The 12,135-nt window shown below is 55.5% G+C and overlaps 5 protein-coding genes across 5 annotated transcripts; 1 reads left to right on the forward strand and 4 right to left on the reverse strand.

Moving 5' to 3' along the window:
- Positions 1–916: 916 nt before the first annotated feature.
- N657DRAFT_246325 (uncharacterized protein) lies at positions 917–1,697 on the reverse strand. The gene is made up of 2 exons (XM_062786409.1): positions 997–1,697; positions 917–947 (listed from the first exon to the last, which is right to left on the reverse strand). Exon 1 carries the CDS (start codon positions 1,657–1,659, stop codon positions 1,012–1,014), a length of 648 nt encoding a protein of 215 aa, XP_062643578.1. The 5' UTR covers positions 1,660–1,697; the 3' UTR covers positions 917–947; positions 997–1,011.
- A 273-nt stretch (positions 1,698–1,970) lies between these two features.
- On the reverse strand, positions 1,971–3,110 carry N657DRAFT_603847 (NAD(P)-binding protein; the record flags this gene model as incomplete). The annotated part of the gene is made up of 1 exon (XM_062790155.1): positions 1,971–3,110. A coding segment is annotated over exon 1 (912 nt), but the record flags the coding sequence as incomplete, so codon positions are not given.
- A 199-nt stretch (positions 3,111–3,309) lies between these two features.
- N657DRAFT_649769 (uncharacterized protein) lies at positions 3,310–5,391 on the forward strand. Its single transcript, XM_062793797.1, has 3 exons — positions 3,310–3,955; positions 4,047–4,461; positions 4,533–5,391. Exons 1-3 carry the CDS (start codon positions 3,538–3,540, stop codon positions 5,305–5,307), a joined length of 1,608 nt encoding a protein of 535 aa, XP_062643580.1. The 5' UTR covers positions 3,310–3,537; the 3' UTR covers positions 5,308–5,391.
- Positions 5,392–5,909: 518 nt separating this feature from the next.
- On the reverse strand, positions 5,910–6,321 carry N657DRAFT_637009 (uncharacterized protein; the record flags this gene model as incomplete). Its single annotated transcript, XM_062791479.1, has 2 exons — positions 5,910–6,103; positions 6,138–6,321. The coding sequence occupies 2 exons, from the start codon at positions 6,319–6,321 to the stop codon at positions 5,910–5,912; spliced, it is 378 nt and encodes a 125-aa protein (XP_062643581.1).
- Positions 6,322–6,793: 472 nt separating this feature from the next.
- On the reverse strand, positions 6,794–7,823 carry N657DRAFT_637010 (carbohydrate-binding module family 1 protein; the record flags this gene model as incomplete). Its single annotated transcript, XM_062791480.1, has 3 exons — positions 6,794–7,150; positions 7,207–7,386; positions 7,440–7,823. 3 exons carry the CDS (start codon positions 7,821–7,823, stop codon positions 6,794–6,796), a joined length of 921 nt encoding a protein of 306 aa, XP_062643582.1.
- Between the last annotated feature and the right edge of the window lie 4,312 nt (positions 7,824–12,135).

The raw sequence follows: 12,135 nt of genomic DNA on the forward strand, positions 1-12,135 counted from the left end.
AATTCAGTCCAGTTCAAATCAGATCGGGGGTCGCTGAACCAGTCAGATCAGATCAGGAGGGTCTGACTGAACTGATTGATCTGAGAGCAGCGCTGCTATTCTCATGGTTCCCAAGTCCATTTGTGAAGTATTCTGATGCTGAGTGACTCATTCGTGCTGAGAGTTTGATAATCTAGGATGCCAGATTAAAATATCTATGCTGCACTTCATACTGAGTCCACCGTGATTCCTGAAGCCACCACTTTTTTGCACCTGACCCTAGCTAAAGACATAACTAGTGATAGAAGAATCTGCATAAAGTTGGTGTGAATACCACTTATCATTGACTTTGCTCTTCTTTCTGGACCCGCTTCACAATTTCGGCTGGTTCTGGCTTTGCCCATAAGCGTAAATTATTTCCATTCCCTCCGGCACACTTCTTCATTCCAACACATCATCTCCGACCTTCAAAAGCGACTTGAGTTGAACCGACCACAACACCGCACCTCGAGTCTCTCATTCTCTGGAGCTTAGCTTCTCCCATTAGTGCTTCTCATCTGTTCAGTCAGGTAAGTAATTACCGCATCATCAGCGTCATCATCATCACCATCACCGCCGTTTGTATGGGTGGCGAGTTGTCGCTTCCAGCAAGCAGGGTTGCCGAGGTCATGATTGCTTTGCACTACTTTTGGTTGAAAATCGAGCTTCTCCCAGAAGCTCACATGACTGTTTTTTCCCTAATGCTTCTATGTTTACATTCCTCATCTCGCCAACGCCAGCTTCGTGGCAGTTCACCTTTAGCGCTAATCTAAGCCGGCAGATCAGAGACCAAAGCGATAACCATGCCTCCCAAGTCTACCAAGTCCGACAGCAAGGCGGCCGCCTTGGCTAATGAAAACGATAAGGCTTTTTTCCTGACTGAGCGTGAGCTGAGAATCATGGCTCAATGCGTCATCGCCTCTGATAATCTCGGTGTAAGTTAGCATTCCATATCTGGCGCCAGGACATCAAACTGACATTCCTCTCCCCCCATTACAGGATATCAAGCCCGACTACACCAAAGCCAGCGCCGAGTTGGGCCTCGCAGCAGGCACGGTGAAAAATGCCTGGGGCATGATCAAGCAGAAGATCGCCGCGGAAAAAGCTGCCAAGAAGGGCGGCAACAACCAACTGGCCGAGGACTACAACGACGAGGCCCAGGACGTCAATCCAATGTCCAAGAAGCGCGCCAGAACGAGCAAGACGGTCGACGCGGCTGCTGCCGCAGGCTCCAAGCGCACCCGCGCCCGCAAGTCGGCTCCCCTCATTACCGGAAAGGCGCGACTCAACCCGGACATGCTCTCCAGGGAGGATGCCGCGGAGGAGGAGGATGGTGGAAAGAAGGATGGTGGTGATACAACGGTTGATGAGGACGAGGCTGCCGAGTCTGGTGTGATTTGAGGGGGTTTTGCCCTGAAATCCTGCCTGCCTGATTGTGGCGGCTAGTGTGTTTATCCGCACACGTTTTCGCGTTTGTTTGCTTCTTCCTTGGGTTGGGCAGTCAAGCTGCTTGGAGTTCAACTTGAGGGATACTACTGGAACACTGGATGGGCTTGGCTCGTAGGGCAGTTTGGGGGGGGTGCAGGTTGCTTTTGGAGAGGAGTCTGCATCGTCGTGGGCTGGTTTCATGTTGAGGGTCATGGTGTCTGGTTATGAGCAGTAGTAGTTCGGCATTAATGGAACTGTCTCCTTGTCTTGTTGGTTGATTTGATGTGAAATGCTCGTCTGACAAAGGCATGGTACCTTACCTTCGTCCATGATTGTCACAACCCTTACCCACCTACTCTTTGCGTTGATGCCATTCAAAAACAAAGATATGTCTGACCGAAAAAAGGAAGCTTGCAGCAAGCAGTATTATAGGATTGATTCCATCAAGGAAATGTCTAAATGCGATTCTAAGAGATCAACCCAAGCTCACACTCTGTCCCTTACGCCCCAACCACATGCCTCTCCAGCTCACGCTCCGTCCACTCCCACAGCCTCCTCGCCAGCCCATCATCCACCCCATACACACTCGCCTTTCCCTTGACCCCAACCGGCTCATAGTACTCCCCACTCTCCACGCCGGGCGCAACCGAAGCCCAAAGCTGGTTGCGCACGCCCTCCTCCAGCGTAGCCAGCAAGCCCATGCCAGCTCTTGTTAGCGCCCTAATGATCCACGGCGCCCCTGTCGCCCGCTCCATCAGCTGCGTCTGCACCACGCCCGGGTGCACCGCGGCGACGGTCAGCTGCGGGCACTCTCTCGCCAGCTGCCGCGCCCAGAGCACGTTGGCCAGCTTGCTCTGGAAGTAGCGGCCGAGCGCGCCCATGGCCTCGGCGCGGGTCTTGAGCGAGGCAAAGTCGATTCCGGGCTTGGCGGCCGAGATGTGGCCGTGGGAGGACAGGGAGACGATCCGGACGTCGGTGGAGGCGGCCGAGGCGGTCTGGGTGAGGAGCGGGAGCAGGAGTTTGGTGAGGAGGGCGTGGCCCATGTGGTTGGTGCCGAACTGCAGTTCGTAGCCGTCGGCTGTGAGGCCCGGCGGAGCTGCCATGATACCGGCGTTGAGCATCAGGATGTCGAGACGTGGAGAGCTGGCGAGGACGGTGGCTGCGGCGCGTTTGATGGAGACGAACGAGGTAAGATCCAACTCGATGACCCGGATCGCTGCGTCGGGGACTTGCTCTTTAATCTCGGCAACTGCGGCGTTGGCTTTTGGCACGCTGCGGGCTGCGAGCCAGATGAGGCGTGGGTGGTGGCGCGCATATTCGAGGACGGCTTGCTTGCCCAGACCGACGTTGCCTCCTGTCACAAGGATGACTTTGTCTGTGAGGGGTGGAATGTCCGTTTCGGAGTTGAAAGACACAGAATTGCTGCAGAAGAGCATCGTGGTATTGGGGTTGCTGAGGTATCAGAGGAAAAGTAGCGGATGCTATAACAAATGTTTCGAGGGTCAGGTAAACGACAAAATTTGTCGCAAGCCAATTCAGACACGAGACTGCTTGCTCAGTTCCTCGAAGCTGGAGGGACGTCGATTCTTTTATAGAAACCAGGGAGGCAACCGGGCCTCAGTGCTTCGCATGTTAAGCCTGGTGCCATCGTGAATGATTGCTGCGTCCAAAGGTTCTCTAGCGGAGCCACTGCAATGGCCGGCGTGAAGAGTTGGAGGGTCATGTAAGACATCCCTGACCTGTTTCCCAAAAAAGGAAGTCAATCTAGTGGGGGTCACGCAGACTTGGCAAATCCTGGCTGAAACCCGGGAGCTGATGATTTGTGATCCTTGCATCCGAGCGGAGAGTCCGAGGTTGTGATGAAATTCAACCTCTCTTGTCTCGTGAACTTCCCGTTGTATTCTTCTTTTGGCAATCAATCAAGTGGGGTTTAACAGACTTGACGTTCCTCAAAAAAGAGCACGAACGATTGCTGGACTTACCCAACAAAGCCACGACAAAGAAAATCCTGACGCACACGCGCACAATTCCTACCCTACATCCGGAGTCATTGATCATCACGATGAGTCCCAGCACTTGCACGTCTCCCGCATGCCGTCCATCACCGAGAGTGTGGCCTCGTCCCCCGCCCTTGGATCATGGACTAAGGCCCGTGCTGATTGTTCCCCGTTAGATCCGGGCTCTGACCCGTTCATCATCATCACATCCTTTGCCAAACCAGGCCCGGAGACACGCAAGTTCATCCGCAGCCATGTGATGCGCGGCAAGAATGCAGGTAAATTCAGAAACAGCAAGAACTGGCCCAGCGCGCCGGCGGAGCCCCAGGCGGCAGATGGCAGGGGTGTGTGCACAGGCTCAAAGGCTAGAAGAACAGAGCAAGTCGGCGACCAGGGAATGATGGAAGCCGTGGGCTGGACGCTCGTCACACCCCGCAAGATTGCCTCTGAGCTCTCCCTCTTTGGTTTCGGTAGTGACATGCAGCCTTACGCGCTGGGTCTCATTTACCGCGGTATGTTCCGACACCTGTCAGCTCATGTCGATGTCGATTCTTGACCAACGCGATTAAGTTGACTGTGCTCTCTGATACTTGACCTCATTAGCATTGACAGTTGTCAAACCTGCAACATACGGATTGCAGGACATGACGGCCGAGGGCCCCCACGACGACAACCTGTTCTGCTTCGCCAACCTCACCCACTACCCGGGCATCCTACACTCGACCCTCTTCGCCGCGCAGGCCTTCCACGACCTGGCGACCGGCCGGCCCTACAGCACGGTAGCCCAGGTGCACCTGGCCAAGGCACTGCGGCATCTGCAGCGGAGCTTGGATGACGAAAAGCAGGCGCTGGAACTCTCGACCATGGCCGTCGTCTGCTCGCTAGCCATGGCTGCCGTCATCGCGGGCGACCTCGCGACAGCCGTGAAGCACATGGACGGTCTGCAGAGGATTGTCCAGCTGCGAGGCGGCTTGCGGGTTCTGGGCCCGGAGAACATGCTAGCGTACAAGGCGAGGGTGTAAGTCATTCCAATCTCTCGTTGCGCAGATGTGGGCAAAATACCTTCGTTCTGACGTCTCTGCCTTGCAGCCTCGACCTCGGCCTGGCCATGGGCCTGGGCCACAAACTGCGCTTCCCTCAACACGGGAAGATGTCCTGGTCTCCTCAGATCGCCCACGGCCGACCCGCCACACGCTTCCCCGAGCTCGCAGCAGCACTGGCCTTGTACGCACGACCCGACCCTCGCTTGCTGCACGTGTGGGCCGACCTGCGCGAATTCTCCAGGCTTGTGAACGAGGCGGCGGCGGCGACGACGCGCGGAGCAAAGATCTCTGTCGAGATGGCCCATCGGCTTGCGACGTCGGTTCCGTACCGGCTGCTGCGACTGGAACCGAGGAACAAGGAAGGCGGGTTACACCTGCATCCGGGTGTGCTCCTGCATGAGCTCCTCAGACAGTGCATGCTGGCGTATGCCAAGATGCTGCTCATCAGACTGCAGGGTATTGGGAAGAAAATGGCGGTGCTGGCGGACGGATTGAGGGCCGTGTTGGATGCGTGGCACGATGCCCTTCAGCTGCCTCGCGCGGGTGGCAGTGCATCTAGTGATGAACGAGGGCTCCGTAAGCTGCTTCTCTGGGGTGTGTTTGTTGCGAGCGTGTCGATCTTTGAGGACTGGAGCTTGAATGAGCAATGGTTGGGCGGGATGATGGGGCAGAACCTGTGGGTGCTTGAGTTGTCGACGTGGGCGGAGACGAGGCTTGTGCTGAAGGATTTTCTGTGGATCGACGCTGTTTTTGATGGGCCTTGCCAGAAGGTATTTGAGCGCGTGATTTCTATCTGTGAAGACGGGCCAGACGGTTCATGATCCGTCAACCAGAAATGAACCGAGAAGTCAGGCTTCTGACCGCAGTCTTGTCGTCCAGCATCCTGATCTCGCAGCGCACAACCTCTTATCTATCCGTCTCATATACCCTGAGGGCGTCTTTCTGCTCTTTCGTGAGAACCAAGAACGCAGAACCCTCCAAAGTAGACGTTTGGGTAGCATCCACCAAAACCATGTACTTCCCACCCCACTCTGTCAGGGCGCGTCCTGTGATCCTCGCGAGACGGTACACAACAGGCTCTGTGCCATGCCCAGACCCAAAACTCGCCCAAGAACCGCAGGATCGGCCAGGCTCCCGCCAAAGAAATACCAGATTGGATATCCGTCTTGACCGGGTGACGGTAGCGCCGAATCGGAATCAAGCCGGTGCTGTGTGCAGAGTCGTGTCAAGCCCGAGGGGTGGGCAATGGAAAGTAGTTGACAATGACTTCTCGGCTATTGAATACGGGATAGACGTCGGCTGGAATGGTGACTGAGCTGAGCTGAGCCACCCTTGGATGCTGTACTTCATGGTGACGTCGACGAGACAGAAGCTTGCCGGAAGCGAATCATCGGTGCCAGCAATAACCTTGAGCTTTAGGACGCTAACGTCCGTCCTCTTCCGAGAGCCGCGCAGCTGCCTTGATTGTGTCGATGCTGTGCAGTGGGCTCTCCATCTTGAGGAGATACTCGAACGTGTGTCCTTGGCTGCCGGAGCAAGATGTTCGGTTCGTGTCTGTTGCGAGACCCGAATCTGGCATGCACGTTCGTAGGCCTCCTTGTCGTATCCTTGGGCTTGCTTTTTCGCGCGTACTACAGTGGACATCAGAAACAATGGTTCGGCCGATGTTCGCCCTGTGATATTGCAGCCTTTTTCGCGGCCTCGGAGTAGGAGTAGCCGAAAAGCCACTGCCATCTCTGGATTGCAATATCGTCGACTTCTTCCGTCCCTGCATCGTGGTCCGTGGCAAGCTGCGCCATTGCCTCGAGCTCCTCCATAAGATCAAGGGCCGACATGTTTGTTGACCGGAACCAGGCATTGTTTTAGAGTTGAGAGAACCAAGTCGAGAAGTCGATGGAGAGCGTGAGAGGTTCTGTGTTAGGGAATCGAATGCAAGCATGCCGGTTGACTCATCGCATGACCGCATTTCCTGACATGGAATTCGTCCCCCAAACAAAGCACCAGATACGACTGGCGATGACAAATCCTTAGCCAAAGTCAATGGAAGCCCTGCATTAGAGGTCGCTGGTTTGGTACACTCCAGTCGTAGTGCAATGACATTTCGCGCAGGGGCTGTCATGAATTTGAAACCGGCTGCCGTGCGGCCGCCACCAAACACAACGACAGGACAATACTGCATGATTTCACGTCGATTGATATATTTACCGGCATGCAGCCGAAAAAGAAAGCTATTTACACGAAAACGTCACCAGCTCACAGCCCTCTGGTCACCTCTTCCCGAAACCGCTCCTTCCCGTTTCCGATATCTTAGTTCAGGCACTGCGAGTACCACTGACTCGCAGCCTTGCACGTCCCCTGCGTGCAGCACTTGGGCCCCGTCCACCCCTGGCCGCCACACTGCCCATAAAGCGCCGCGCAGGTACCGCCGCCAGTGCCGCCGGTCGGGCCGGGGTTGGACCCGGTGGATGTGGGAGTACCGCCACCAGTACCGGCGAGCTTGCTCTTGACAAAGTTAAGGGCCTGCTGGCCGTACTTGTTGCCGTACTGCTGGTGCGAGTTGGCATCGTTGCCCGTGCAGCAGTACGGGTCCGTCGAGTCGCAGTAGTTTTGGATCTTGGAGGCCGAGTTGGAGCCGCAGACGTAGCCGCGCGGGCGGGCGGCGAACTGACACGGTTGTTAATCTCCACGAACCTGGGAAGGGTCCAGGATGGTAAACTCACGCCCTGGGCGGTGCAGGTGCCCACGTTGTACGAGAGCCCTGCAACGTAGCGCGGTGAGCCCATCAGGATGACGGCCCTGATCTGGTTGAGCGCCGCCGCTGAGATGGGCGGTGTGGTGCTGGTGATGCCCGAGCCGCTGTCCGGACCGCCGCAGACGGCGTTGTCCATGATTTGACCGCCCTTCTTTGGTCAGTCCACAGCCGGTCCTCGAGTCGATAGACCGCAGAACTCACCTGTGAGTATCCAACCAGCACAATCTTGGTGTTGGGACACCGCTGGGCAAAGCTGTTGACAGCCGAGGCAACCGCGCTGGTGCCCTGCCTGGCTGAGTCGCCGTACTGTACGCCGCCGCAGCTGGACTGGCCGCCGCAGGCCGGGTAGTTGATGGCCTCGGAGGTGGCGCCCGGGTAGGCCTGCTTGATCAGGTTGACGACGGTGCCGGCCGTGCCGTATCCGGGCGGGACGGTGGTCTCGCGGGCGCCAAAGATGTGGATCTCGGGGCACTGGCGCTTGGCGAGGACGGCGGCGTCCACGGACTCGGCATCGACGGGAGAGCCGCTGACGAGCAGCGAATGCGCCGCGAGGAGGAGGTAGGCGACCTTGGGAGAGGGCCACATGTTGACGGTTGTTGATTGGAGAAGGACAGGATGGGACGGGGTGGCTGTTTGACTTGCGGTTGCAAGGGCGGTGGTGAGCAGAGAGATGCTGAAAACGGTGAGATCGACTTGGTGTTTTTATACTCTACCCTTGCCTGCTCCAGATCGCCTTGTTGACAGGCAATGCCAGGAGAGGAAACCTGGGGTGCTGGGAGCTTGTCATTCCCCATGCCCGGCTACTACCCTGGGTCGCAGGGACCGCCATCAGTTGCATTCCGGTTCTCCGTCGAGCCTCCGGACTCAAAGCGACGGTTCCTGGCCGTTTCAGGCAACCATTCACACAGTAGGGCTTCCAGGTTCCGTTGCTCGCTGATTGTGTAGATAATGTGGAAGGTCTGTGTTCTATTACCTGGTCCCTCAGGGGAAGGCTTTCCAGAGTGGCATCCAGGGTCCGTCGCGGGAATTCGAATGGCTTCGAGAAGGCCTAGTAAGAAGGGGCGGCCCTTTCGAAAAGGTCAGTCCCATCCAGCTATTTCCGTAGCAGCTGACTTTGATGTTCCGCGTAGAGTTGCAGTCTCGGGTAATATTCGACTTCATGGGTCAGTGTGGGGTCAAGTGTCAGGTGCGAGGAGCTGCATGACGTTGTCAAAGGGGACCTGCCATCTTTCCCATTCGTCGTAATGCAGTCAGTTCCTGGCCCTGGTACCCGGTAAGATACTGTCTCTCCGAGAAAGCTTGATGGACTCACAAGGCAGGGGGCGGCCATGTGAGTTCCGGGCATGGCATTTAACCTTTAGCCTGAATGGGTACATGTCCAATGCTACGGAATGGTCCATTGTGTTGCTTTGACTGGCTAGTGGCCTTGTGTCGTTTCAGGTCTCGGATGAGCTTCCGATGCTTGAAACGGGCTGGTCCACCTACCCGGGGTGGCAATCGTATTTGTTACGAAGTCAGCCCCTCAGCCTCCTTCATAACATCTGCGGACCTGGCTGGAAGACATCACGGAACCTCGGAACTTGGCTGATTAGCACGTGGTATGTGCTTGCCCATATCCACGAAGGTTGATTTCAATTCAGTTGGCGGACAGGAGTTGAGGGCCATGTAATTTCAGGACATAAGCCATCGAACACGACACACACAAACTATCAGTTAGATATTTTTTTTTTGTTTTTTTGGGAAAGGTACTTTTCGCTTTGTACATGACTAAGGCGCCATTCACAGGTCACGCCGCCAGGCAAAGCACCTGGTTCCATTTGCTGAAGATATTCCGAGGGACCAGGCTTTTGTGTACATGCAAGAGGTTATCATAAGTCTATGTCTTTATCCGGCCGAACCTATCCATCGGTAAGGTACTGTACCCATGCTACAAAGAAGTGGAGCTGAGCTGAGCTGACCTGAGACCGTGACTGGGAGAACCCACATCTCCAGGGCCTCATCCTCGTAGAGGCACAGTGCCCATCCCATCCTGCCACTCACTGCCTGTATTTCCTTCCTTTTTTCGTCCTGCTGCATCCATTCGCAATGTCATTTCCCTTTATTACCCCTTGATCGACCACGGTCGGGAAGCAGACAGTCGCGGTGAGGACAAGTTGCATGCATGATGGAGGATCCATGTTTCCACTGCTGTCGGAATACGGGTCTTGCTTCGTCCGAAGGGGCACCTCTCCTATCTTCAACAATTGATGAATCTCCCACTGCCGAACCCAAGTCGTGGCGAACTCACCCTCAAACCTGCTTCAATGCAAACTGTCTTTCACCATCCTTTGTTTGATGCAATGTTATCGCTTTCTGGTCCGGGTTTGCACGATTCTCTCAATTGATTCAACGCCTCTGAAAATTGTCTACCACATGAACAATTTGGTAGTAGTTCCATAGCATCATGCTTTGGTAGCTGCCTTATCCGTCCAGCGACTCAACTACCCCATCAGCGCCAGTTCCTGTTCGTTGAGCTCGACCCTGGCCTCGCCCATGCCATAGTTGACGCCGCAAATGACCCAGGGGTTCTCAATGAAAGGGAGATGCGGATGGGCGATGGAAACCTCCAGCCACGCGACGATGCTGGGGTGTTCTCTCTCATATGCATCCCACTAGCGAGCGTATGCCGCTAGAAGATCTCCCGTAGATCCGCCGGCCAGAGCCTACCAGGATCGTCTTGTTGGCTCTGAGCGCTATGGGATCGATCACGTGGAGGACACGAAGCTGCTGTGTCGCTTCCTGGTAAAGACAGCGGCGCGGAAAGCAGAAGGTCCAGAAGCGATGGCCATTGGGCTTGCTATCCGCCTTCCTCCACCATGAGGTTCCCATAGTGGGCTATGGAAAAAAGGACGTCCGGCTCGATGCCGGTGTGGTTAGGCGCGGGACAATGCGGTACACTAGGGGTCTCAAGTTGTGCGTCTTCGGACTGCAGGTGGTTGGGAGCGGTCTACCATGATCTTGACTGTGATGGTCTCAATTACGTTAGGGCGCCCGGATGTTCAGCAGGGACCGAACGAAGGTTACAGTGTCTTGCAGCTGCCCGTCGGCACAGTTCCGTCAGCTGGACTTGAGGATATCTGACACACAAAAAACGTCAGTGATGGCATTCTTTGTCTACCCTGAACACTTGAAAGAAGTGGTTGTTCCAAGGCACGAGTGGCAGTCACAGAAGGGGACAAGTGGGCATTGATAGCTTGAGCTCGACCCACGGAGGTTGAGCTGGAATTGCCCAAGATTCTGGAAGGGGTCCACAAACTCCCGGGGCAGCGGCCGAAGGCGGCGAGAGACGTCGTCGAAGTTGCCGCACAAGGGCAGGCTCATATCACCCAGGCCGTCGAATTCTATCGGCGAGTTTGCTCCAGATGGTGGGCTTGAAGTCTTGGCTCAGCACGTCCATCTGGGGTGGGAAAGACGACCGCCTCAGGGGAGGCAACCCCTCCGGCCACCGCCATGAGGAACGCGAAGGTCAACCCTGAGAGCAGCGCAGCAAGACCCGGCACGCCTCTACGGACACCCTCAGCGGGTCGGGGTTGGGCGTTCCCCGCAACGAGATCCGAGACAGTCCTACCCTGGTGCGTGTACAGTTCACCAAGCTGATCTCCATGACGCGTGGCTCGATCGACGCAGTCCAGATCATAGCCCTCAGCTCCTGTAGCAGCTGGGAGAATCGTGGGAAACTCGGCTGTGCCACGGGGTCGTGGTTCGACACAGAAGGGACAACGGAACGACGAAGAGAATGGACGAAAGGACAACGAGCGTAATGAACGAAAGAGCGACGAAAGAAGGCAATGCCAAAGAACGAATGGAGGCTTAGTGTGGTGTCGGGCGACAACTGTTCGACAACCTTGTCGCGAGGAGGAACATTCGACAGGTGCCTTATTCCTGTTTACACAGCTTTTCCGTGTCTTGTCTCCGCCACGGGTCATTTCCCCATCCCCAGGGGTGGGTCTCTACCAGCCGCGATCGTGCGTCTCCAGCCTCACGCCATCGGCCGGGCACTTGAGGGGCTGGGACAACAGTAGTGGGGAGGAATTAATGGACGGTTTAATGCCTTCTAGCCACCTAGGTATTGTGCAAGGGAGGGGATTTCAGGTGTAAAGATACAGGCTCAGAAAAATTAGGCACGTACAAGGGACAGATGCTGGTATAATCTTTCATGCTTAAGACGCTAAAGGCTAAGCCCCAGGAGTTACCTTTTACCTTACTCCTTAGTTCGTTCAGCTGGCGACTCATCTCGTCGCTCTTCTTCACCTCTGTCGCTATCGTTGTCCCCTCTAGAAGCATTCACCTTATAAGCTTAGAAGTATAAAAATTCTAGCGGTTAGTTAGGTACTATAGTGCAGGTTCATAGAGGCAGAGAGGCTGGAATGATTTGATACACTTTGGTCAGCAGCCTGGCGTCTTCTCACGAATAAGACGCCTTAACTATGGCCGTTAAGAAATTTCCTGCTTGTGGAATCTATAAGAGTATCGGAAACTGAGTCTAGCTGTCAGCCAGTATTCATGATAAAACATCGGACAGTGTCTAGTGGCTTCCAAGCGAGCTGAGCATGGTGAAGGACACGAGGGATCGTCCGGGAATATGCATGCTGAGTACAGCGGAGATATAAACTGCCTTCCCTCAAACGACTAGACGCGAGATTGCTTCTGCATAGCTCGTCCTACACCGAGGCCATTTCCTTAAATGACCCGCCAAAATGGAGCTCAGTTGCCATTCCAAGACTCAACAGGATGCACAATGCTTTGGGACCCTGAATCGACGGTGCTCATGGTCGTAGTGCGAGAAGAGAGGAACGTCCGAACAGTGTGCAAGGGCTTGCTGAGGAGCCGTCGATCATGTAGCTTGTTTCGAACATCC

The sequence above is a fragment of the Parathielavia appendiculata genome (assembly GCF_033297405.1).
Source record: "Parathielavia appendiculata strain CBS 731.68 unplaced genomic scaffold N657scaffold_22, whole genome shotgun sequence".
Classification (NCBI taxonomy): domain Eukaryota; kingdom Fungi; phylum Ascomycota; class Sordariomycetes; order Sordariales; family Chaetomiaceae; genus Parathielavia; species Parathielavia appendiculata.

Coding starts and splice junctions, on each gene's coding strand:
- N657DRAFT_246325 (XM_062786409.1), bottom strand. CDS start 1,659: ATGACCCTCAACATGAAACCAGCCCACGACGATGCAGACTCCTCTCCA.
- N657DRAFT_649769 (XM_062793797.1), top strand. CDS start 3,538: ATGCCGTCCATCACCGAGAGTGTGGCCTCGTCCCCCGCCCTTGGATCA. Junction 3,956..4,046: donor GCTGGGTCTCATTTACCGCG/GTATGTTCCGAC, acceptor TGACCTCATTAG/CATTGACAGTTGTCAAACCT. Junction 4,462..4,532: donor CTAGCGTACAAGGCGAGGGT/GTAAGTCATTCC, acceptor TCTGCCTTGCAG/CCTCGACCTCGGCCTGGCCA.